Source organism: Pogoniulus pusillus, chromosome 19 (assembly GCF_015220805.1).
Source record: "Pogoniulus pusillus isolate bPogPus1 chromosome 19, bPogPus1.pri, whole genome shotgun sequence".
In the NCBI taxonomy this organism is placed as follows: domain Eukaryota; kingdom Metazoa; phylum Chordata; class Aves; order Piciformes; family Lybiidae; genus Pogoniulus; species Pogoniulus pusillus.
In genome coordinates, this window is record NC_087282.1 from 15,276,864 (window position 1) to 15,303,648 (window position 26,785).

At 39.0% G+C, this 26,785-nt stretch overlaps 1 protein-coding gene across 1 annotated transcript in view; it reads left to right on the plus strand.

The window, feature by feature from the left end:
* COL4A6 (collagen type IV alpha 6 chain) overlaps positions 1 to 26,785 on the plus strand; it is a 124,239-nt gene that overhangs the window by 36,349 nt on the left and 61,105 nt on the right. The window contains exon 3 of the mRNA XM_064159436.1: positions 7,544 to 7,627. Within this exon, the coding sequence (XP_064015506.1) occupies positions 7,544 to 7,627 (84 nt within the window). The remainder of the gene's footprint in view (positions 1 to 7,543; positions 7,628 to 26,785) is intronic.

The window sequence follows — 26,785 nt, forward strand, 5'->3', positions numbered from 1 at the left end:
GGATGGGCCTTTTATGAAAATTTTCTTTTACAGGCTACAGAAGAATAACATGTCTGATTCTGCTCTTTCGTTGTTTTTGATTTGCATGCGCAGTTTAAGGTGCATGCAAAAGTACATTTGATTTTGAGAATATAGTAGTATGTGCATCATTACTTTCTTTTCATTTTTACATGGGAAAAAAAAAGGTTTTTCACTGAGATTTATGCTAGTGCAGTGTCTCTGGTACAGCTGATCTGGTTGCATCTTATGTTTCTGCTAAATGGTAAATGACCAATCAGGATGGCAAAGTAGTGGATGTTACTGGTGAGGACGTATCTGAATACAAGTCAGCTCATATTTGCAGCATCAAAGAGTACAAGATGAAGAGGGATTAAATGACATGGGACAATAAGGCAAATCAGTGAAGTTATGTAAAAGAGATGTTAAAGAGTTAATTGTGTTATTAGTGCAACAGGTAGTCTTCTAATGGTCCAGGAGATGGCTGCACATGGTTTTATTTAGATACAATAGAATTATATGGACTTTTCAGCTGTTAGGGCATTTTGGTTCTTTTATAACTTGTGATGTAGATATTCTATTTTAAAAATAGGATGAAAGATTAAGTGAGAGACAGTGAGTTGGCAATCACTCATTTTCATTTTCAAAACACTAATCCTCTGCTAATGAAGGATGGGACATCAGAGTTTTTTTAATCGGGGGCTGTGGTAATGTGGCAAGGAATTCAAGTGCAAGGCACTGTATGCGACTGCTTAGTTCAGATTTGGAATCCCTACTGTGCTTGTATAAAAGGAGTGCTTGCATTCCCTCCTCAACATATGGATTTTTGTGTAATAATTTTTTTGGTCAAAGTTCTGTGGTTGTTGAAGTGGTCTTAGGCATTGTTATCATCTGTCGTGAGAAGGGATTCTGGGTGTGTATTTTGCAAATACTGGTGGCATTAAAATCACCACAATTAAATTAGGATTATTTTTGTCCCTTTGCTATGGAGAAAAGTAGCTGTTGAGGTGTTTTCAGTGTCCATGGAAATGTGCATACTTGGATAGTCAGTGCTGAGGGCAACCTTTTCCTAATCCTGACAAGGAAGGAATCTGGAAAATTCCTAACAGTTTATTTTGTCCTTTGAGCTAATCACAAAATACGTGTGCCACGTTCCAGCTAAAAGCTACATGGCATATTTATTTCAAATAAATGTGTCAGGAGTATCACACACTTCACTCCCTGTGCTTTAGAGTAACTTGCTTCTGGTATGCTAGAAAAAGTGTTTTCATCCTTCTCAGACTATTCCTGAAGAGGGAGTAGTGTTTTTTTTTTTTTTTTTTTCCTCTCATTGTCATGTTCACAGTCATCCTTAGAAGATTTTTTGCCAAATCCCTAGAGCTTTTCAGTGTTATGTACTGCAGTAATATGTGAATGTGCTCTTAAAATCATCTTTTAAGTTTCAAGTCGTCTCTTTCCATACAAATGGACCTATTTGGGGCTGCATAACCACCATTGAGCAGCTTCTGATCAGTTTGTTTTTAATTTAAAAAGACATTTCTTTTTTTCCCTAAGGTGGCTCTAGCTTCTCCACAAGCACTTTTCCCTCCAGCGGGGTGCAATGATTCTTCTCTTCCCTGTTGTTAGCACTGCTACATTTACATAATAATAGATTGCAGGGATACCCTTCTGCTGCCCATTCACTGGCACACTGTTAAGATAATACAGAGAACTTCCTCTCTGTCGAGAGGGTGCAGGGATGAAAACTCCTTTCCTTAGACACTCCCATCCAAAGCAGGGCCTCCAACAGAGGAGCACATGCCAACCAGTAGTTCAGTTTCAAGGCTGCGTGTGGGTAGCACCTACAGCCACATGGACATTCTTTATGGCTGGCTAAATGTAACCCTGTTAAGAAATAATTTGTGCATTTCAACAAGCAGAAGAAACAAAAATAAAGCAAGCTTTCACACCCACTGGTGTTGTTGTGTATTAAAGGTTTTAAATGGCCTGACAGAGTTTGACTGTGGAGTTGTTGCTTTAGACTAACAGGATCTCAAAGATCAGGAAACTTTCTCAGACTGGATGAAGCTTTTAAAGAAATTGGGTAGAGTACAGTGGTTTGGAACACTGGTAATATTGAGTGTTTAAAACCTGATGGATGCTTATCACTCAAATATGAAGTGGCTGCTCCATTGTGCTGGCCACTCGAGTAGCTGCTGGAGTCACTGGAGAATGCTTAGGCTGAGTACTGCCAGACCTTACAGGCTGAGGAGACCAGGCTGAAGCATAGACGAGGCTAAGGCCGATTGCTTTCCAGCCAGTAACACAGAGCTTGGCAGGAATAACAAAATAAATTTTCCTTCTGTGAGGCTGCAAAGATAAAGCTTTTGATTTTCTAAACTTCATGGAGTTGCTGGAAACATTATTACTCATGTTTTCAGGCCAGGTAATTACCACTTCTCTGCTTATGAATTTTCTAACTTACTAAAACGTCTATGGATATTTGCTGCCATTTGCGTGCCCTAAATATAAGAAGTCAGCTTGGCAGCTGTCATAGGCAAACTTGTTCCCTGGAGATCCTTTGGAGGGGGACTGTTTCCTGTCACAGAAATGGATGATGTTATTAGAGTGAGTGAAAATTACTTGGAATAAAAAGTCTGAAAGTCTGCAAACTATCTCCAAATTCTATCCAACAGATAAGAAATACATGTTTCCTCGAAAGAGAGTCAGGCAACCCTTTTGGAGTTTGAAAGACACCAGTCCATTTCTGTTGTGTGTACAAAGTGGAAGAATAGACCTTTAGCATCTGTTTTATTCCAGTTTAAATCTGGTCGGTTTAATGTTTGTTTTCAATGCAACAGCATTCCGGTCTCACTGGCAGGAATGAAAGCAGGGAATATGGGATGGAATTCGCTTCATTTGGAATTTGCTACTAGTTCTCCAGGTCAGAATTTCCTCCTAAGTGTTGAAGCCGTGTGTATCATCATTAGAAACCAAGCATCCTCCAATTCAATCAGTAACTATCACTTAGGCTCAGCTGCCAGTTAAGATGGTTGCCAGCTCTGTGAAATGAATGAAAATATTTGAGGACCTTAGTAAACTGAAGAAGTCAGTGAACCCTGAAATGAATTAGTATCTTAGCTACAAATTCACATTTAATAGCTCCATTTGAAAGACCTTTTGTGCAGTAAAAGATAAACTTCTGGCTCGTATTGTGTCCTTGCTCATGCAACGGTGGAAAATGTCAGTCATAAAGTGTCTCCGTAACTGGAATGATATTGCCTCCTGCTTAAAAAATTTCTCTTGTACCATCATTGTCCTTTCATCTATCTAGCTAGTGTGGGACAACCCGGTGTTCTGTCTCTGATAGTCACCTGTAGTGCTGGTTTATATAACTTTACCACAGACATCTAGTCTCCAGTACATGTCTGACAGTGAGAGGTGTAAAATGCCCCTAAGCAGCAGGGTGATATCAAGAATATTGTTTAAATAAAATGTATCCATTTTATTTTCACATTACCATGCCTGCTGTCTCAGCTTCCACAATCTGAAGGTGATGATTTTAACTTTGTTGCTGTTCTTTGCCAAAACATCACATCTTCATCTCTCGTGGGTTCACCCTTTGAACTGATAGAAAGCTTAGTCTTCAGCCAATAGATTTTAAGTCTTCTGCAGTTCAGCCTTTGATACAGAGCAGAAGTTTTAAAGCAAGACCCACCTGTGAGCTGTGGGTTTTGACTACCTCTCATTGAAGTGCTGTGCTAGATGGGTTCCTCCTGCCTGTGCTGCAGGTACAATGTTCTTTTTGATTTGCTGACAAGGCCTTCAATATCATGTGCAGCTATTCTGGTGTCCGATGTGTGTTGCTCTAGAGAAGCTGGAATGAACCAGAGTCTGGGACACCTTATAGCATCACAGCTGTTAGGACTCTTTACTCTCTTTGGCTGCACTCCAGAACAAGCTGAAATCAATAGAAAGATTCAAATGGCACTCCAGCTGAGTGAATCAGCTGTGCACAAATGCTTGATGGAGGTACCTCAGAAGTGGGAGAGGAAAGTTGTTTTTGCACCAATTCTTGCTTTTGAGTCAGTCTTTTAATTTCTCACTCACATCAATACTCCTTAAATAAAGTGGGTTTTCCTACACTGAAATGCAAGTGATTTTTATGCAATCCTGAAATAAGTCAGTTAAAATCCATATGCATGCCACTCAGTGTATATTATGAGTATGTAAATTTAAGAGAATTAGTTTTTATTTTTGTAACAGTGTTACTATTTTGTGGTGTTTGTTGTTTTGATCTTATTTTTGACCTTTCAAGACAGTTAGTTTAGGTAATCTCTGTGATAATGGTGGCACTTAACTGTACCCTTATTTGATTCTTAACATTTCTGAGGATCTGTGTTCATCAATCTCAAATGTATCTCAGAGCAGTTGGAAAAATCTCTTTCCTGAATGAACACAGAGCAAATATGAAGGGTCCATGCTTACATATTCAGATTACAATCTGGAAATGTTGGAATGATCTCTACATTCATATATTTAAATGGAAAATGTATTAAACTTTTTCAGAAAATAGCACTGTGGTCTAGAATCTTACATGCAGCTTTTAAAGTTGTATTCATAAATATTATGCAAATGGCTGTTTGCTATTTAAGTAGCTCTGGAGTGTCTGATGTCAGCTACTTCCCCTAAATAAAATACATGGGGCATGTAACACCTGGTTAGGAGCCAACTGGCTTTGATCGCTTCCTTTACAAATGCTTTCATTTACAAGTGAGCAAAATGACTCCTCAAGCTGTGAGAAGGAACCTAAAAATACACAAAATCACACAGTTTTTAATGGATCTCAAAGAGAGTTTTGATCCCAATAAATTCAATGGAAAGACTTATTTTGGTTTTTAGCAAGGTAAGCTTCAGTACTTCAAGACAGCTGCAAGGCCCTGGCTCTGCTGCCAGTGACCCAGAGCTTCCATGGAATGGTTCCTTTACTCCCTCTTAGGAGGCAAACAGAATTAACAGAACGACAGGACCTAAAGGTTCGTGCAAATGACTGCTGGAACAATGAAGAACCTGGAGAAAAAAAAACCAAATTTGAAATAGAAAACTTTGGAGAATTTAAGGTTGAATAAATGCCTGGGAAGGCATAAACTGATTCCCTGAAGACATAAAGCTGTCTGCTATGAGTGTAAATGTAAGGTTATGTGTCAGGGGTAGAGGTATGTATTGGCTTGGCAATGAGTCCATATTTCCACTGCAACATATGTATATAATCAGGGCAAAAGGTGTGTCTTGGTACACTTCACTCTAAAGTTTTCTTAGAGCTAGATCCTGAAGTCTTCGTAATACTTGTGGTCAGAAAAGACCTTTCGGCAGTTAGTAGCTGTTAAGATGGGGACCAATTTTATGTGCTGAGCACTTGACAGTGTTCATTGCATACTCAGGTTCATGCTGATCATTCCTTGTTGGAGCAGGCAGTTTGGAGATGCACTTTCTAATCTGTTATAAAAACCTCAAGATAAAGGTTTTTCTGCTCTTTGTTTTTTAATTTTTACCTTTACTGCATTAAGCTTACTTTTACTTCTTACTGCCTACGTTGTATTTCCTCATCCAGTGCCTCTTTTGTGATGAGTCACTGTTCTGCTCAAGGGTTGTGTTAAGTCCTAGCATAGGATGTTAATGAGGAGTCCAAAAGTCCCATATCTTATGGGGTCTCATCTGAACAAAACTGCCAAAAATTCTGCAAAAGTGCTGTTTGCCTGAGTTGTTTTATACACTTGATGCCTCTTAGAACTGCCTGAAGATTGTTATGACTATTTTACAGCAAGAGATAATGCTCCCTTCAGGCTAGGGAAGCATGAGAGGTTGGATTTAAGGCTTTTTGTTAGTGTCTGTTCATTCTACACTGCCTTAAAACCAAAGGTGCTTAATTCAGCAAAGCAGTGAGAACATCCGGCTGTATAGAGGAGGCTTTATTTATCTTTAGCAGAAACTTATCAAGTGATGTCAGACTAGTTACTTCCTTTGAGAAAGCTGATGCAGGGGAGTTCAAAAGTACATTAGAAACTTGCATGAATTGCTTTTCATTTTTCACATTCCTCATCAACAGATGTCAGGAAATTTTAAAGACTTAAAAAACATTCTCTGTGAATGCTTTTAGTAAGGAAATGCTCATTTCCAGTCTGAACTTGTTTCATTGCTCAGTTTGGATACCTTGATAGAAGGAATTTCAATGCTGATTCCATTCAGAGTTCCAGGATCTGGAGACTGTACCTGGACACACTGTACATGAAGGATAGTTTCCTTAGTGAGGGTGTTCTTAGTGAATGGCTAAATTACAACACGAAATTCAACTTCGTGTCCAGCACTGTTGCAGAGTGTTATCTGTAGTGTCATATGGTTTTGGCAGTTCAGGCTTTCATGCCTGTTAAATTTGGGTCAGACTCTCTAAGCTCAGGTAGTTGACTTGGACATGCTGTCATGAAGTCTGTTAGCTGAGAAATTATGCTTGTCACAGGTTGAGTTGACTCTGCTGCTGTTATTCTTATCATGATGCAGTCATGCCAGGTTCAAAAATGAAAGTACTGGCTGAAGCGAAGTATAACGGGCTTGAAGTTCAGATTGTAGCACAGGAGGCTTCCTGTTCCAGTTGTTGCTTCTGAGTTCCAGATTTTTGGGTGCTGGCTTTTCTGCGGGCATGACAGCAAGACATGTGGGTGTGTGGTAGCACTGGGTTTGGTTTTCTTTTTTATGCTGGGTTTTCTCCTGTGTTTCACTGCACTGCTTCTGCAAATAGGCTAAGCTAAGGTAATCATGCATCATTATTAGATTAATTACATTATTAGCCAAGGTAATTGTGCACTGCGATTACGATATTATAGTAAACTCTTATCTTGTTATTTCAGCACTGAGTTTTGTGTGTTACTTTTCCCTCCCTTTTGTGCTAAAGCGTTACAATACTATAGAGGTTTTATCGTTACATAAATATTGTAATTATCCTAGAAAGAACTAATGCTAGTGCAGTAACATCGCAATGTATTTTCAGCTTAAATTGAAATCCTACTGTCTTTCTTGCATGTTTGTTAGTTAAAAATTCTACCTTCTCTCATCCAGTTTCACTGTTCTTGTGGCTCAGGGAGTTGCTTTTAGAAATGTGCAAGGATCACAAAGTTGCATTTGTCTTGGTAGTCTTTGCTGATGTGGAGATGCTTGGCTTTGCAGGATGGCTCAGACACAGTTTCTAGTTACTGAATGTGATCTTAGTCTGATACTGCACTGAAGATCTCATGTATCTTTATGGGGTTTGGAACTAACTCATGCAAAAATTCACTTGTACTCAAAGAATTTCTAAACCAACTTTTTCTGTCTTTTTGGTGATTTTTTTTCTAAATGACCCAATTATGGAGAATCTAAAATGTAACTATATTCTGCCACTTATTTCCCAGCAAGTTCACACAGCACATCAAATATAGGTGGAAAATGCAGAAGTAAAACGTTTTAACTAAAAATCTTCAAAAGATAAAGAGTTATGAAATGAAATTTTCATCTTCCTTTTTTTGGTTGCTTTTAGGGTGGAAAGAAGTCTTACAGTGGGCTGTGTGGGGGCCGTGATTGCAGCGCTGGATGCAAATGTTTTCCAGAGAAGGGTGCACGGGTGAGTTTGTTTTTGTTATACAACTTGTGTCTCTTATCAATCTCTGAGCAAATAAATAAATAAACCCCAAGTTAGTATGTGTAATTCTCAATCTAATGACCTCATGAAACAAGAGAAATGATGAAGACCAGCTGCATTTCGAATGTCCAAGGCCAAGATTTCAAAAGCTGTTTTAAAGGTTTACAAATTGGTAGCTTTACAATGAATCTTCAGTGGAATCTCATGTCTTTGTGGTCTGAACCCTACTTCAAAAAAGTCAGATGATTTTTAAGTAGATTACAACAATTAAAAAGGAAAATCCTAGTAATGGTGGCTTCCAGTACGGATTTTGCCCAGCCCTGCTGTAATAGCTTCTGTTTGTTTGTGGAATTGTTTTTGACTTTGGTATTTGTTTGTCAAGGAACAATTAACTTTGAATGAATCTAAGCATTTTGCTTTGAGAAAGTCTTTTGTTCAGCTAAAGCCTCTCTCTCTGAAGTCTGCATTTGGAGCATCCAGATGTTTAAACAAGTTTTCTGTGAAAAACTTTTATTTCTTTTGATTGTATGAAAAAGTCCTAATTTTTATCCTAGTGCTTTTATCCTAGTTCTATTTTTTATCCTAATGCAGACCTGCTGGCTCCACTCTGCCTTCAATTACAGTTTAATTTTTGTCCATCTACTTAATATTTTCTCTTTAAGTCTCTGAAGTATTTTAGCAGGTATCAAAACCAATCTTACAGCTTTTTCTTACAGACACTAAAGAAGTAAAGAACTGCACTGTAGATACTAGAAGAATTAACCTGAAGGGCTTAAGAAGGGAAATAATACTGGCTGTCTTGTTTAATAAAGCAGTTATTCCCACTCAAATCATATTGCAAAGTCATCCTCTGAGGGAAAACAAATTAAATTAAATCTTATTTAAACACTACTAGTCCTGATTTATACTTTTCTCTGTGTATTTCAGTAACATAGTATGGGTAAATTCAAGGCATTAATTTCTAGGATTTGTGAAAATGTTGCTATTATGCCCATGCTGATGGTAATTTCTAAGATGTTTCCCTAATTGCAGACAGACTTGAATATAAACTTTTAACTGATGATATATTTACTCTGCAAGTATAAAAATCCCTTCAAATCTTCACGCCTGAACGGATCAGTGGAAGAGCGTCGTAAAGAAATTCTGTACTTAACCCAGAGTGTGAGCTAAAGGAAATTGCTCAACACCTTTTGTGATTAGATGCAGTAAGAGACAGACCTAGTTTGGTTCTGGAACACAATATCCTGTAAATGCCTCAACCTTTAGATAGCAATGAGCATCATTCGTCTGTCTCTTTACATTCCCGGGGTTCAGCTTGATTGTTTGAACTGGCCACAACACTGTTGACCTTGCAGTTTGAGCTCTTGGCATCTCTTTTGTTAAGATGTCAAAAAGATTTTAAGCTGTTTTCATTGCTGACCTGAGAACTCAGTTGGCTTTTAGCTTGTTTCTTATGTGACCTGTTTCAGTAGGCATTTTCAGTCCTTCAAACACGTGTTCCACCCTAGTGAGACCTACCCCTGGAGTAAACTGTGTGCTAGAAGGGGTAATCTTTCCCTTTTACAACACTACTTCCATCAAGCTATACTGAGCCTTGTTGACACCTTCTTGGACATCTGCAGGCAGCTACTGGAGTTCTGCCATGCCAGAGAATAGGGATGTGACTGGCTGACCTGGGAAAGGGGATGGTGTGATTATGTATCCTACAGCATAGCTTGTTTCTTGGAGGAGACTGTACAGCCTAAAGCTAATTCCTTGGCTTCCTGCCTAGCTTGTCCATTGCTGCAAAAAGAGTGGGAGACGACGAGACTTTGCCAATGCCCTGAATCCATATTTTGTTTTACAAAAAAAAGTTTCAGCTGTCAATTTTGCAGAATTAACTAGATCAGAATAAAGCTAAGCTTTCTTCTTAAAGGAAAGAACAGCTAAAAAGTACAAGAAAATTTACAATAAGCTGACAGCTCAATGAAAATAATATGGGCAGTGTCCTTATATGTCCTCCTTCTCAATTACAATTCTGTTTAGATCAGGCTGTGATGAGGTTGTTTCTGACCAGGTGCTTTAAAATAATTCACTTAGGGAATAAAAATATCACAAGTGTCTGAAGACCCACCACTTCATCTGTGAAAGATGTTCCTAGAAATGGGATGTCAGCATAGGGAACCCTTTTTGGTTTTGATATGGACTGCACATGCAAGATATAAAAATTCAACCAACCTAACAAAAGAACACCAAGCATAACCTCCTTGTCTTTAAGATACAGCTGGGCAGTAGACAAACACCTCTAAAGCGAGTCAGTGCTTTGTGGAGTAGACTGGGATGCTTCTGGAAGTGTTTGTCTAGCAGCCACTTAGGCAATTCTAGCAAAGTTGTAAGCCACATCTGCTACAAGAGCAAAATGCCATTTCCGTTCATTGTCCCAATGGCTTTCATTAACTCTGAAAAGCTGTAATGTTAGCTAGTACTCTTTTTCAGCTGCTCAGTGAAGTTTAATGTGGTCCAGTTCAGTGCAATGCCTGCACAAGAAGAAATTTACCAACATTCTTCATCTTAGCCAGTGATTCAGAATTGGTCTCTGTATGTAATTATAAGTTAACAAAGAGTCTGGCTCTGTAATGCAATGGCAGAACTGCTGGGCCACATGGCAGCCATTCTCTCTTCTTTATCAGTTCTTACCTTGTGATCAGAGCTTCCACATCATATGACAGCTTAAGGATGAGTGCAAGAGCCAGAGAAGCCCACCAAACTAACTTTGGCCAGTTACAAACCTTAAGAATTTTTTATATAGTCGTTCAGCTCCCCTGAATGGCATTGTTAGACCTTACAGTGACTTCAGTGTGCAATCTAACTTGATGCTGTCCAAAGAAAATGCCAGGTGGCATCACGAAATAGGAGAACCACCTGTCTGCAGCTGGAGTCTCTCATTGAATGTGTGGGACTTCTAAATCTGTTCTTCTGGCCAAATGAGATACCAGCTATCAAACTAGTATGACAGGGTAATTTTGAAAGGTAGTCTGCTATGATATCAGAGGTACCCAAATGTAGCCTGCTGCATGCACTGCTTTGGGGAAGGGGGCACATGCACTTATTGAACCTGCTTCTGTGTACAAGTCTTGCCTACAGTCCTCTGTCAGAACAATGGGTGGGTAGACAAAGCACTTTATATTAAACTGTGAAGCACAAGAGGGAAGGTAAAAAAAACCAACTGTGTTAAATTAGAATGTGAGGAAGGTAACATGAATTCTGATGCTGGTCTCTTACATGGTGAAAGGTTGGATTTCAAATACACATGGTTGCAGTGCAGGTGAGTGATCTACAACTGGAACATTTATGAGAACTGCTAGAAGTCATTGTGTTTAATTTTTTTTTCACTCTCCTTTCTTGTGGTTTGATCCACAGCTTATAGACAGGGATAATGCTCATTGAATATTTATGTTGTGTTGATGACTGTCTTGCTAAGAGATGCCCCACAGATAAGTCAGCAGTAACCAGGAGGGTGGTTCCCCTATTTCCAGTTTCAGGAAGCATTAAAGAGTAGACAGCCTGCACCATTTCATCTCTGCAGCTCATTTTGCATTTGTTTATGGTAGTGTTGGCTTTTTTGTTTCTATAGACTGTCATCTACTTTCAAACATTCACAAAGATAAACTAGCAGACACAGTCCTTGTTGCATGTATACCTTCTCTTGATACATGTTCACTTATCTTGGAATTTATAACAATATTAGGGTTTGTTTTAAACTATACTCAACATATGCTGGGGATTCTTCAGCTGTGATGCTACTCTTTTATTTTTGGCTTCTGTCTAAATCCTGTCCTCATTCCCTCCAATGGAAAAAAGAAATCGAGGGGAAAAAAATAGAAATCGCTTGCAAGCCTCCGCAGATTACTCAACACAGGCTCTGTCCTAGGCAGCTTTTACAGCTTAGAATTGCTGTAAGCTGGAAGAACTTGGTGTTACCAATTATATTGGATTTTTCCCAGTGATTATGTGGGCATATCAAGTAATGTGTTTCTTATGCATTGTGTGTTCTTTAAAGCCTATTAAAATACAATGATATGATCAATTAGGAAACTGTTGATAGCATTGTAGAACCTCTTTCCTGCCTGAGAAAAAAATTCCACACAGAGGCTATTTCTAGCAAAATGTTTGAGAAGGAGTATATCTGTGAAATGAGGCAGTTGATTCTAAGGACACATTGGACACAATGAGTCTGGTCCCATGAAGTGAAGGACCACTGTAGCGCATCACATAGGCAGTGGAAATCCTGTTTATGTACTACAAGACTACATTGCAATGTGAAACAAAGCACAGTAAGTCTGAGGGATTGAGTAAGATTGACAGTGTTTGATCAAAAATGCAGTCACTATCTGAATTAAAGGTTAGTGTACCCAGAGATACAGGAGGTTCCACAAGTTTTCGCTGAAGTTAAAGGGCCGATAGTAAACGTAGTGCAAATTATCTGTGGATGATCAAACACTTTTTGTTAGAATTACTGCAGATCAAACAAGCTAAAAAAGATAGACAGATCTCAACATCCATGCACTGAACAGAGTAACCTGAGGTCAGAATTTTGGATGATTTAATCTAATTGTTATCTAGCATAAACTAACGTCGCATTGGCAAGAGATCTTAGATTAACTTTTGTCTGGACTTAATCCCCTCAACTTAATACTAGATCTACAAAGTGCCTCTCTTGTGGTAATTAGTTGAAGATTGGTTGATGTTTCTCTAGTATGACATTGTAATAACTGCAACTTGTATTTTTTATTAATAATGTTTGCTAAATCCTGCTTTAGCTGGTTAAATGCTCTAATCAGAACAATTTAGGGATTTCTTGAATAAACATAATTTCTTTGGAAATATCAACTCAACAAAATGAATTTTTCCTTCTCAAGTGTTTTACACAAAGGTATTTTCTAGGGACAAATCTCTGTTCAGCTGTTGGTTCAAACTTACCTGTTTCTATGTAGTTTCCTACTCGCTGGCTTGGCAAGCACTGTAGGATGTATTGATGTCATATCAGTATCCCTAGCCTGCCTGCAGGCTGACCCATCGTACCAACTGAAATTAAACCAAACTATGAGATACTGACATCTCTCTCAAACTGACAGTGCTAAGGTATGAGGAGTTCTAAGTGTTATCATAGCGCACAAGCTTTGGGTGATCAACCTGCTAGAGGTGATACTGGGGTCACTATACAGTTGTTTTTATAAAGATCTTTTCACATGCAAGAGAAGGAAGAATCGTTGCTTTATAGTAGTTCTTGAGAAATGCTGTTTAACTGTGGTTGTAGTCAGTGGTTCTAAGAGTGTGTTTAAGGTTGGTCGAGCAAGAAAGTATGCTGGATTAAATTTCACTGAGTTCATATACAGGAGCATGGAGTCAGTTCTAAGCAAGAGCTCAGAAAAGGAGGTTAGCTAATTCAGTTGGGAACAAAATGTTTTCTAATTCTAGAGTGATCTCGTAGATATGCTAAACTGTGACAATTTTCCCTCATTTGACTTCCACAATTCCTCTCTTCTTTTGTTCTTGTCATTCATTTGCAGTCCTAGTTTTGTGAGATGTTTTCCTTTCCTCTCCGTGTGCCATCAGCATTATGTCCCACCAGAGCAGTACAAACATCCTTGCAAATGTACCACTATCACCTTAGATGCAGTACTAGAAGCTGATGTCATTTTTAACTAAGTTCTCCTTGTTTTCTTATTCTCTTTGCTGTTGTCAACACCATCATCTTTACAGTCAGTAACTGTCTTAGATGGCATCTTTGCGCTGTCTCTTCCTGATGGATTTTAATCAATTTCTGGCATTCTCTACAATATCTCTAAATCCATTTCCTCCCTGTCTGTGTCAACAATTCACATCACTTTCTTTTGGCTACAGCAGAAGAAAACTTTAGTCTCCTTTTGAGAGGTGTCTGGAAATGCTGTTTATAGACTGTTGTCCTGTCCTTCTTTTCTGTGTTTCATCTCTTTGGTTTTATTTTAATTTTTTAACTGTATCTGAAGATGAAAGATCTTGACTTTTGCATATGTCTTAACTCATGTAAGAGACTTCATCAGTCTGCCCAGTTTCTCTCCTCATTCTTTGTGTACCAGCTGTTTGTGTGATATCTTAGGTTGAACTATAATTTGGACTGACTGCAACCTAACTGGATGCACAGCATCTTAGGAAGGCAAGCAGGCTGCTGTGTACCAAGACTTCTGAGTATTAGCAATCGACCAACAAGATGCTTCTCCCAACTGTGAATGTAAGAACTATACTTTGGTTTAAATTACTTTGATGTGCTGCAGTTCTGACCATGTTGCAGTACTTCCACCCTTAGTAAATACTAGTCTTGGACTATATCTAAATGATGTCTTATTTCTGTTTAAATCCACTTCTGGTTAAACACAATGCCGTAATTTGATTTGGGAAGAGGATTATCTGTAACATTGAAAATCTTGACCATCTGTTCACTGTCATTTAGACATTTTGGCAATATTTTTGAGAGAAAATGAGGTAATAGTTAAGTCAAACAACTTATGTGCCAGCTGCTTTTTTTAACAACTGCCAAGTTTATTTTTTTTAAGTAATAAAATGAACTTTGCCAAATGCAGCCTTAAGCAATTATTGTACATGTCCTCCTGACCTAACCTAAATACACTGAGCCTAACCCTCTAATAAGAACCACACCCTATACTAACTAAAACAAAAAAAGCCCCAAACACCAAATTTCATTGTCTTTGAAATGATTCCATATGCAATGAGTATCAAACCCAAACTTGTTCCTGTGTAGAACATTTGATCATCACTCATAATCTCAAGTACATTTGTGAAAACTTTGCAGTGTCATAAAATCCACTAATGGCGAACAACTTTATTTCAGCAGACTAACTTAAGAGTCTCTGGTAGCAAATCATAATTCCTTAATTTGCAGTTTGGCTGAAAGGATGTGTGCACCAAATGAGGCTAAATATATTCTAGGAAACATATCCCATTAGGAAGATTTCCACAACTTTGGAACCAGAAACTGTAATGTTGCTGTATCGCCAACATGGCTGAGATGACTCTGTGACCTGAAACTGCTTTTAAATCTGCCTGTAAGGGATATTTTGTAATTGCAGTGGGGATCCGTGTTTACTTTTCAAATCAACCAGAACGTGGGTCCTCAAATGGCGCTCTGTAGAGCACTTCCAGATGGCTTGGAAAAGCCTAGCAAAGAAGCGTCTGTCACTGTTCAAGTAGACGTGCTTTATGTGAGTTGTAACCCAGGAGTTTAAATCTTTCCAGTGTTCGGGAAGCAAATGGAGCATTTAAAAAGCTCCTCGACACGTTCCACAATGCTGTGAGTTGTCTTAGCTTGAGAAGTTGGTAATCTCACTGTACCAAATCAGTGCTTTTTCTCTTCCTCCTTCCTAACCTGAGAATTCTGGTTTTCTGAAACTGAACTTCCAGAGATGAGGTGTTACTAATACTGATTTAAGCTGAGGCGACCACGGAAAGTCACACAGCCAGCTGGTGACTGAGTCAGATTGCTTTGCCGTGTACTGTGATGTTCTCCTCATCTGAAGATACAGTAAACTTTGGTTCTGATGCTGGCATTGTGAGCTGAGGGTATAGGCATGTCATTCTAAGAATAGATCCTTTATAATTTTTTGCTTATGCGAGCTGCCACAGCTACCATTAGTAATCTGGGCAAGTAAACTATTGTTCCCCTTGAACCAGTCATAGAATCAGTCAGGGTTGGAAGGGACCACAAGGATCATCTAGTTCCAATACCCCCTACCATTGGCAGGGACACCCTACCCTGTATCAGGCTGGCCACAGCCTCATCCAGCCTGGCCTTAAATACCTGCAGGGATGGGGCCTCAACCACCTCCCTGGGTGGAATGCCATTCCAGGCATTCACCACTCTCATGCTCAACAACTTCCTCCTCACGTCCAGTCTGAATCTCCCCACCTCCAGCTTTGCTTCATCCCCCCTAGTCCTGTCACTGCCTGATATCCTAAAAAGTCCATCATTCCCACTGATTTCATTTTATGTATGTAGATAGATGAGAAGACAGAACTATACTAACCTCCTGCCTCCTTCTCTGGAGCCTTGCCACAGCTGGCCTCCTGTTCTAGCTTTGTATCAGTGGCACTTTATCCAAAATCGAAACAACTAGTGCTACAGATTTTATCCATATGGACGAACCAGAGAGTTCAGCAACAGTTTCCTAGTGACTCCTCCTGATTCCTAAATACCAGAAAGTAAAAACATCCTCATATCCAAGATTTTTCTTTATACAAATTGTTAAGTCTTTTTTGGCTATAGAGTGACATGTTTGATAATTCTGCCATGTTTTTTTTCCATATAACTCCTTTAGAACAGAGCAAACATCAGCCCCTCAGTTTCTCTTGTTCATTTGTTTATTCACAACAGGTAAAGAGTTGCAAATACTTGTAAAATTTGTTTTCTATCTTGCAGACAACTAAGAATTCCTGACTTTCTGATGTCCTTCTCCCCAGCACAGGAAAAGCCAATGCTAACATGACTCTTTGGAACATATGAATGTCTATTTGGGTCTTTGCTTAACAAAAGCTGTAGGATTTTATCTGATGATATCTGCAATGATGTCTCAGTTGAAAAGAGACAGTTAATTCCCTTTTACATATGACAAGGCACTGGACTTTGTTTCCTCTCTAAGCAGTTAAAAACAAGAAGGGGTAACATATCCTGCCTTGAAATTACCTAACTGTTTTCTTCTATCATATTTTATATCATTGATTTCTCAGATTTATCACCTAGACTGTCTCAGTAGTCTTTTTCTCTGGGTTAAGTTCTCTTTAATACCTCATTTTCTTTGTACCTCTCTCTTCACCCCATCCCAAAACTTGCCCCATCTTCTAATTAAGTGTAATTGTTTCAGAATATTTCTGTTATTAATTATTTTTTAAAAGCTTCTTAAAATGAGAAGAAGTTCCCCTTGCAGAAACAAGAGCCTTTCTACAAGGGTTTTCTGTTGGCAGTAAGTGAAAGATTTTCAGTGTGATCTCTTGAGTAAGTCAGCCTCTTGGAAACAGAAGGATCACAAAGCCAATCTACGAGTAAGCCTAGTTCTAAGAGGTTTGGCTGACAGTCAGGATAGGAGACAATTCATGAGCCAGGAGATTATTACAAAGCAAACTTAATTAGGCAACAGATAGGCAGGAAGTGCGCCAGTCATGGAGCCTGCAGCCAGACAGAGCACACAAAGAGGATGGTTAACCAGGCAAAACTGTTTGTAGTGGTAAAAGGGGCTGTAGTGCCAATTAGTTGGAAGTAAAGCCAAATGCACGGGTCCCCCAGGCTAACTAATCATTCCCTTTTTTCTGGGGAGAAATGTGCAATATTTTTGGTGAGAATTGCAGCTTTTCCTAACAGGAAATGATAGATTTCAGACCATACGAGAAGAGCCTGACATTTTTCAGCTTTCAGTGATGATTGTGGTTGAAAAGCTGTTTATATATTGTTTCCCTGCTTCAGAAGAGAAAAGGATATGTAGACCTACAGTGAAAAAAAAAGAGGAAGACCTGTGAACTGTAGGTGAATGTTTCTTTTTGACTCTCACATATGACACCTCTGGTGCCTTTCATGTAAATAACCAAACATTTTCTGACCTTGGAAGATGTAATAAAAGAACAAAACAAATGCACACACCCCCAAAACTCAAGAAGCAAATGAACGAACAAGAACCAAACCAAAACCCACCCCAAACAACAACAAACAAATAAATGAATCAAACACCAAACCAAGAAAGGGAATCTGAATCACAGTACCATACATGCATTTATTTTAAAAATTAGTTTTTAATGCTCAGAATAATTTGGAGGATTCTGGAGTGTATTACCTAATTTCTTTGTATGACAAGGTCTGGTTAGTTTAAGACAAAAGATTACTTCCTCCATGCTCGATTTTGTTTATGTGTAGGTAGGAATTACTCCTAAGGTAAAATGAGTGGTAACAGTTTACTGACCATAAAATAATTTATTTTTTAATCAGTGATTATGGAAAATAAAAGAGAACAACTGAAATTCTCAGTCCATAATTAAGCTTCATTAGTATTACAAAAGGTCACTAGAATAAATGTGAGATTGGTACAAATAAGCTGAAGCTTTTTGATGAATGATAGGTAAGGACAAGGGGCAGAAGCTGTCTCCTTGTGAATGAGGAGGGTGTATGCTTGCTGGTGTCCAAGAAAATGCCAGGGCTTTCTAAACACTGGATGGTGAAGAAAGGAAAACCAGACATCTTGTATAGGAGATCTGATCAAGAAGAAAAGAGAACAGTGTCTTTGATTTTGGACAAATAAAGGGGCACTCAAGTAACAGAACATAATGGGAATAAGAGACAAAGGAATAGAATGCAAGATTCGGAATGGTCTGGTTGAGAATCTGGATATAAATGTCAATTATGTAGATAGCAGTAAAACATTGGAGCACACAGACCTTAGGAGAGATGAGAGAGCAGTGGGCGGAGGTGGTTTATTTTGAGCTTCTGTGTAGAAATGAGAATGCAGTGTACAGAAAATGAAAATTTTTTGTTCCTAGTGTTAGTGCAAAGATTGATTGAATTCAGCACTTAATTTTGTCTTTCAAAGTTCTACTAAGCTGTTATCTTTTAAGATCAATCTCTTAGATTGATATTCACATCCATAATATTCTTGCTGGAACAAGATAGCAGAACTTAGTCAGCTGTTTAGTTGAGCCGTGTTCACTCCAGCTGCTCATGAAGCTGGGATATGTATTAGCACAGTGGCAAATCTACTTCAAGACCAGATTTGTTCTGCTTACATCTTTATTGCCAGACCAGCAGCATCTGCCTGCTTGTGTTTCTGGGCATTTCCATTTCCTGTAAGGTTCCAAAAAACACAATCAAGATGACTGTATGTGGGGAAAAACATGCCTCAGCCAGCTGTTCTTGCCCTAGTGATGTTTCTTTCAGATTGCTACACTTGAGGAACAGATTTTGCTGTAAAATTATTGCAAATGTAATTTTATAATTATTTTTTTATAATGAATTTAATATCTTTAACTTGAACCCTTAGCTGCAGTGATGACTGATTTGGGTTGATGTCAGAAGTGCAGAAGTTACAACTTGTATACTCTGTCAGATATTTTCTGGGAGATATGCAGGATGCTAGCTCCCAGTTATTTGGAGTGCTGTGCTAACTTACCCTCAGCCCTTCCTCTGATTCACAGTGGAATCATTTCATTGGAAACACTCTCTAATGTCCTTCCACAAATACAATGGGGACTGCTTACCCTGTCATCATGAATCACACTTTGTGAAGAGCTGTAATGTAAATCAGGATGTTCTTATGTGAACATTATAGGTAATGGATATTTTCTAGCAAACTTTGAAACAGTTTTGGCTCTTTTTTTCTTCTTTGTAAAGCTTGATTTCCTCTGATACTGACTGACTATGCTGGCCTTTCTGAATACCTACATGATGGTATTGTGGCATTTACTATAATGACTGAGGGTCCCAGCTGAGATGGGGGAAGTTCTGCAGTTAAAGATGTACAGTAGGAGACAATTGGTGCTCTGAAGTGCTTTCACTCTGCAAGGATTAGTTTTGTTAACTGTTTTCTCAAGTTTTGGTTAAGAAATCTATTACTTGCTCAACTGCATTTTCAGGAAAGTGGATGACTTTGGAGAAAATATTTTGAAATAAAACAATAAAAAGTTACCACTTGGTATTGCTTAATAAGAGACCTCTGAAAATAGTTAATGAATTCTTTTAGAATATATTTTCTGTCCAAACTTGGAGACATGTGAAAGAGAAGATAGCAGAAGAGATTATTTGAGTCTCATTTTAATCACGACCTATCTTCCTAACAGTACAAAATGTTTTTGGAGGATATTAACTTTTGGAATATGCTTAGCAGTGGAAATAGAGCCCAGCCTGTCTAGCAGCAGATTCAAAATAAATAAATAAAGTCTGCATGCAAAATCAAGGCAGCAGGTGGTCATTCCCTGCACTACAGCTCAAGGCACTCCAGCTGCACTTGAGCTGTAAATCCAAAGGCATTACAAAACTAGCAACAAGACACCCAGTGGTTCCTTGTAGGCTTGGATCAGGGTTCCTGGGACATTAAAGGAAATTTTCCTAAGATTTAATGTTTTCCCTTGAAACAATAAATGATGTAAGTGTTATCTCCAGACTTTTTCCAGAGGGGTGAAGTAATTAAACTTCACTTGTTTTTCTAACATCAGGACTAAAACCTGAACTAATCTATTCTAACCATTCTCTTCTTTTTTTATTAGCCAGAATGTGTGTTAACTCCTGAGAACATTTGGGTGAATAATAGTTCTGCTTACAGTGGGTTTATGTTGTGCACTGGGTGACAGAAAGCAGTCAGGATTTCCTTCACAGTGTTTGTGTAGCCACTCTATTTTGCAATATTTTTCCCAGGTGAGTGTGTGTCAGGTGTACCATATTTAGATGGCTCTAGATTTATTTCATTTGATAAAACAGTATCTGTGTAAGCAGTGCCTCAGCTCTGTCATAAGCTTTTATTGTTACCAGTATTGCAAATGCTTTGGTCTATACTGAGGAGGAAAGCTGGGTTCCACTGCTGTTATTGAAGGCTTTTAATTTTTAAACCTTTCACACAGAATAACCATGGTTGGAAAAGACCTCTGAGATCATCAGGTCCAACCAAGGCCACTACTGCACTATATCCTTGGGCACCATTGCTTTTAGGCTTCTAAGAATGACTGCTCAAACAATCATTCATGTGGGGCATTTAATGTTAATTTTGCTAAGGAAGCAGTCTTTTTCCTTAACATTTGTTTAAAAGAGGTTGTGTGAGTGCTGCATATAGAGTTGGCAGGGAGTGCATTTCTGTAAGCCACATCTCCTTCACCAAAATGAAGACTTAGCTCTGTGAACTGTCTACCAGAAACACACGAGTTCCTGATGCTGAACTTTTGACAAGTCCAATACTTTGAAGAGGTGAAGATTTTCTCTTCAGCAGATAGACAAACAGGAATGGGCAGGAAGAAGGAAGGAATATTGGAGGGATTTGTAGTTTACCCTGGAGAAAGGCAAGTTATGTGTTTCTCAGGGGTGATGAAGCTTGGGCAGTAGGTTCTTTGAAACCTCCAGATACATGTTTTTTTCCAGACCTCCTCTCTGAAAAGCACAATTCTGCCAGATTCCCAGGCTGTAACTTGCAGCACTACACCAGGAGAAGTGTTTAAAAGTTGTGTCCTTGCCCTTGCAAAATGGGTTTGGGATTTTTATTGTTATTTCATAAAATATCTTAATGGTTTCTGAGCAATTGTGGTGCTTGTATCTGTCTCAGAGATTTAAAACCTGCAGAAGATGCAGTTTACAGTCTTTAATTTTCTTCTTCTCTTCCATCTTATACTTTTTCCATAAATGCATCTCTTGGCACATGGGGAATTGCAGTGGGAGTGTGTTTCATTTTAAAAATAACATCCTTTTAAAATAATCCTGCACTTAATTAAATTTCCTCTGTTTTAACTGGACGTAGAAACAAATAGCTGTGACAAAAATAAAGACTCTTGAGGAATACTGACTGACTTCTGATAAGGACCGTCTGGCATATGCAGAATTAGGGTTTCTTTTACTTACACTTTGCTACCAGGTTCTGCATTTGGTTCACATTTTCCCTTTGTACTTTGGAGTTACTTAAGAGTGTAAAGCCTAAGAGGGTAGAAATATTTGACTTGAAGCCTAAAGGCCTGCTTGTAGTGTTTTTTATCACTTTTTTTGTTACATATTGGAAAGCATGGTACAACTGGCTTCTATCTATTAGGTACATGAGCACAAATGAGTATCACAGTTCCCTATTTAATAATTCTAAAGACATTTAAAAGACAATGGTAACCATTTTCACACCACTAATAGTACAGCTATAGTGACTGTCTTGGTAGCCAGCTGTGTTTATAGGGATCACATTCAGTGCTTCAGATTATGGCCATAAATTTCGTAGAGGACCTGGAAGAAGTCATTTCATGCTTCTGTGAGTGTTTCCATTTACTGCTGATCTCAGCTATTTATCCTCTGATAGTCTGGATTATCTTCAGGAGCATAGGTCAAAGACTACCTAAGGCAGCAGTGTATGACTTGTTGCAGCTATGATAAGATCATCAGGAATAGCTTGCAAGTCCCATCAGTGGTCATTTCATGCAAGTCATGAGAAAATGGCCTCAAGTTGCACCTGGGGAGGTTTAGGCTTGGTATCAGAAGCAGCTTTGTCACTGAAAACTGGAACAGGCTCCCCAGGGAGGTGATTGAATCTCTAGCCCTGGAGGTCTTTAAAAGATGCAGGTATGTGGTGCTAGGGAACATGGTTTAGCACCAGACTTCGCAGAGTTAGATAATGGCTGGACTTGGTGATCTTAAAAGATCTTCTTCAACAAAAGTGATCCTATGATTTCAGAGACAGCCTGCAGCTGCCTCTACTTCAGATACCAGTTATGCTGTGTAACTGCAAGGAGAGTTGAGTTTTTGTGGTTCAGGCTGGGAAACTGGGTCTGTCTTCTACAAGTTCCATGGGAGTGAGTGTGGTATTTTCCCTTGATGTGCACCCACACTTATCTAAATCCTACAGCTGGGCAGACACCTGTCTCTGCATGTTTGGATGCCAGCCCTGTATGGGCATCAACTGGGAGTCAGGTCTCCTAGTTGAGACAAATACAAAATGCAGTGTGGATCTGTTTTGTACACTTGCCACTTGAAATGGCAGAGCACATGGATGGAATTCAGCTCAGAGAAGAGCCTGGTCCTGTTTGAGGATGAAAATTCTGTTAATAAAAAAGGATCTGCAGTTCCTGTTAAGTCTCTATGTTTCTGGCCTGACTTTAGAAAGTTGAGTTGAATCATGGGCACACAGCAAAAAACCAGCTTTTGGAATGGCAAATGACCATGCCCAGGAGGCTGACTAGCCCTGTGCAAGATACATGGCACTGCAAATGATTTACTTTCTGCCTATCCTACTTGTTAGTGTTTAAAGTAACCCTCTGGGGTATTAAACCTAAGCTGATTCGCTTCAAGAAACAATTTAAATAATTTCTCACATACTTACTTTATGTGTTGAAATGTCAACCTGAGCATAGATTTAAACTGTGAACAGGAGAGTTATGAGACTTTCATGCTTCCGTGGTATTCGTAGCTGCTTTTCCATCCCCTCAACAAATCAGCAATAGACATATCCCCTGTGAAAAAGCTGCCTCTCTTTAGTGTTGGGTTAGTTAAGGAGCACTGTGGCCAATGTGGTTTTACTCCATTACTGCTTCTGGCATATGAAAACTGCATGAGAAAAAGCACTGACAGAATTACTGTCTTTTCAACCTGTCCCAAATCACAAGACCACACAAAAATGATCTGATTTAGAGAATAGGAAGATAATTAATATAAGAGATGACAGAGAAAATGTATTGCCACTCATCCTTAAGTGGCCTCTTCCTGAAGGAGAGTAACATAGGAATGAGAAGTACCTTCTGGAAGGAAACAATGTGGTTTTGATACCTCAGAACTTTGGCAGATATTAGTTCCATCTGAATTGTCTTTAGTAAATACTTTGTATTTAGTCTGAGATTCTGAAAACTCTCTAAGAAGGGTTCTGAGATTGAATAGAATGGAGTTCCTTGTTCCCAGCAGTAATGGGATTTGAAGTGCTGGTTGTGCCAATCGTCCTCAGGGACTGAGAAGGTCTTGTAACTTCCTACGTTCTGATGGGATTTCACAGTTGACTGTCCCTGCTAGGTTAGTGTGTACTTCTGTTGTCACTCTCCCTGTTACCGTGGAGCCTTTTCATTTCCTTCCCTGCAGCATTGAGGACAATGTAGTCTATGGGCGCCCCTTGTGCATAAAGAGGAACTGTTTCAGCTAGAGCATGTTGGGTCCACCCTGACTGCCAAATACAGCCAGGTGGCACAGGGGAAGATTTCCAGCACTTCTGATACTAAGTTATCTTGCATTCTGACTCAGTTGCTGAAATGAGAGGCTCTAGGTGCGTGAGTTCTCGGTGTTGTAAACAATAAAACGAACTGTAGGGAGACAGTCAAGCTTGCAACATCAATACAAAGCAGAGGATACTGGGAGAAGGAGGGTAAAATTACCTTCTTTTCCTACCATCACTTGTCATCTTCAGCATTAGTTGCCATTGTCAGACCCAAATCCAGACCCAAATACTGTTGATAGCCTTGCTGAAGACAAACATGAAGAAAAGCTGAGAGAAATCGGGATGTTGCATGGTTAGGTCTTCAGAACAAACTTTTCTCCAGGCAGTTAGCTGAGTGTGTTTGAAGTTGTTTAGGTTTAAGAAATCTGTCTTGCAGGTCCTTGTTTGAAGTGGCTGGAGAGCTAGTCATCCAACCAGCAGAGTATCACGAGTCTGGTAGCATCTGTTTTGTGTGGAGGTACATGAGGCACGACAACATCTTTGCTTGGTGTCTGTCATTGATTTTTAACTGGGAATATGTGTGCACAGGAAACTTATCTCAAGAGCTTTCAGAAAAAGGCATTGTCAGGTGAGAGGAGGTTGCAAAACTGGAACATGTCCACATGTGCTCTTCAGAGTAATCCTTCTTCTGCCCCTATATGTTACAGTATTGGTGAAATACATCAGCAGATGTTTATAGCCAAGGAAAGTTTGTACTAACACTGTGTCATGCACTAATCTGTTTATGTTGTAAATAGAGAACACTGTTACCTCCATTTTGTTCCAGATGTAAGCATCGTTAAATATTTATACATGGACTAGACTGTTTACTTTGCACCTCATAGTATAGTTGTATTGGGAAGATCCAGAACACCTGGGTTTCACTGAAGCCTTTTGGAAAGCTTGCTTCAACTTTCCAAATTACAGATTAAGAGCTCACTGAGTTACTGAGTATGTGACAAGAGAGTTTTATAGGGAGAAGTATCTGTTCTAGAAGTACATTTCTAAAGTTATGATTAACAAAATATTGGTGAACACTAGATCTTGGTTTCAGTCTGGTTGTGCTGCGTTCCTACAATCTTCAGAGAAGAATCAGAAATATCAGAGAAATACCAGAGTTTCTCCTGGCTTAGTGAGGTCTGTTTTTTTACAGTAGTAAAAACAAATTGCAGCATTAAAAACTCACTTGTCTGACTTAAGTGATGCTACTCTAGATTTATGTAAAAAACCCAAAACCCAGTAGATGAGTGGTGGCCCTGAAGCAGAGTGTTCCAGGTGTGTCGGCATCGTTTTCATTTTTTTAAAGAGAAGCTGGAGATCAACCCTTCCCTACTGTTTTCTGGTGTAACTGTACGTAAGTAATCTGATTCTCATCAGTGAACTAATGTGCTGAGTTTCACTGACGAGGCACTAAGCAGGAAAAAGTCTAAACTTCTTTTGCAGAGAATAGTGCAGTTTCCTGGTGTTGAAATACTGATTGTGTGTTAGTTGTATCACTTGAAGAAACATGTGAAAACCTTAATTTTCTTTAAACTACAAAAGCTACTCTGTTTTGCAGAACAAAAGCTGTAGCTGTTGAAAGCAGAAGCTAGTTGTGTGTGTGCAGTCTGGCTAGGTTTTGCATTAAATTAGAGAGACCAGGGAACAAGCACTAGTTCTAAGCCACCGGCAGTATTTAGTAGTGTGCTCTCTAACGCTGCCCAGGCTGTGCGACACTGGAAGCATTGCTGCTGTCCAGTCACTTTGCAAATCTAGCCGCAGCGTGTCTGATCAGCACGCACCTCCAGCAAACATCTGCTCACTTCACCGTGAGATGTGGCTGCAAAGGAACAGTAACTGTTTCTCTTGAGTGTGCTGGTCTCGAATATTAGGCAGCTTTGAATATAGGTGGCCACTGACCAAATTCACACGTTTCTAAGATCTAGTGCCTTTTGCACGGTCCTGAGTGCCACTGCGTGTCAGAAACTCCCTACCCTAATTCTTTCTAAGCGCAACTAGCTGTTCAAGTTACAAACTTTGGAGAATTTCCAAAAGCATAGCAATCACCACTTGCTTGTCAGAACTAGCAGGGTTTAGTCTTTTGCTAAATATATAGTGTTTGATCTGATTTTAGCTTTACAGAGTTAATGTTTTAAGCACTGTATTTCAAGGCCAAATGAGCTTTTATTCTTGCAAGATGAAGAACAAATGAAATGTAGTTATGACTAATAATGTGCTTTGCCTTTTTTCTGGTGGGTCTTTCTGAGCTAATGCTTCCTATGTTTAAATTAATTTCCAAATATTTTGCACAAGTTCTGGAAGTAAACAAAACCTACAGTTCTAGGTATGTACTCTTAAAATCTTCTTTGTCCCTGAGTTTGTTTGGATAGGAGTTTTATGTGCTGTATAAAAGTTGCGTTCCAGTCTAAACAAAAAGTTGATTTACAAATTGTCTGCTTAGTTTAATTTCTGTGATCCTTGCCACATAAGGCAGCGTTTGAGATACTAATCTCTTGCTGTATCAGTGTAAAAACAATAAACTTCCCCACAAACTTTTGTGTTGAAATCTAACAAGAAAATGTAATTGTGAAATAGATTTTGTTTAAATCAACTACTTTATACTTATTACTTGATTACTTTTTCCTTGCATTGAACTTGCGTACTACTACAAGTACTACAGAGATTCCTTACATCATCTCTGTGAAAGGATCAAATTATTCCAGTAAATTAGAAATATATCTGTCATGTAACAGCTACATTAATGTGTGAGGTAAAACACTACTTCCAGCAGAATCAGAAGATGTTGTCCAAATGGATTATATTTTGAAAGGATTGTTTGTGCAAAGGCTGTAGTTTCTTTGGCCTTGATGATTGTTTTCAGTATTTATAGTACAGTGGGACCTGGGGCCTCAGTTAAACATCAGGATCAATTGTACTTTGTATAAACAACAAAGCAAGCCCTGCACCAAAGACCTTTTTTTCTAAGCATTAAATTCATGGATTTTTGGAGGGAAGCACACAGCTGGGATAAAACTATGGAACTGTCCCAGACTGCAGCTGGACACAAGCACAGATCTGAATTTTCACCCATCCACTTTCAAGTGGGGAGATTTGGACTTAGTGGTCACTGCAGGCATGACAGGGATATTTAAATATCCATTTAACGGGTCCACAATAAGCTTCACATGATGACCAGTATACACACAAGCAGTGTGGCAGGATCAGACACTCAAGGTCC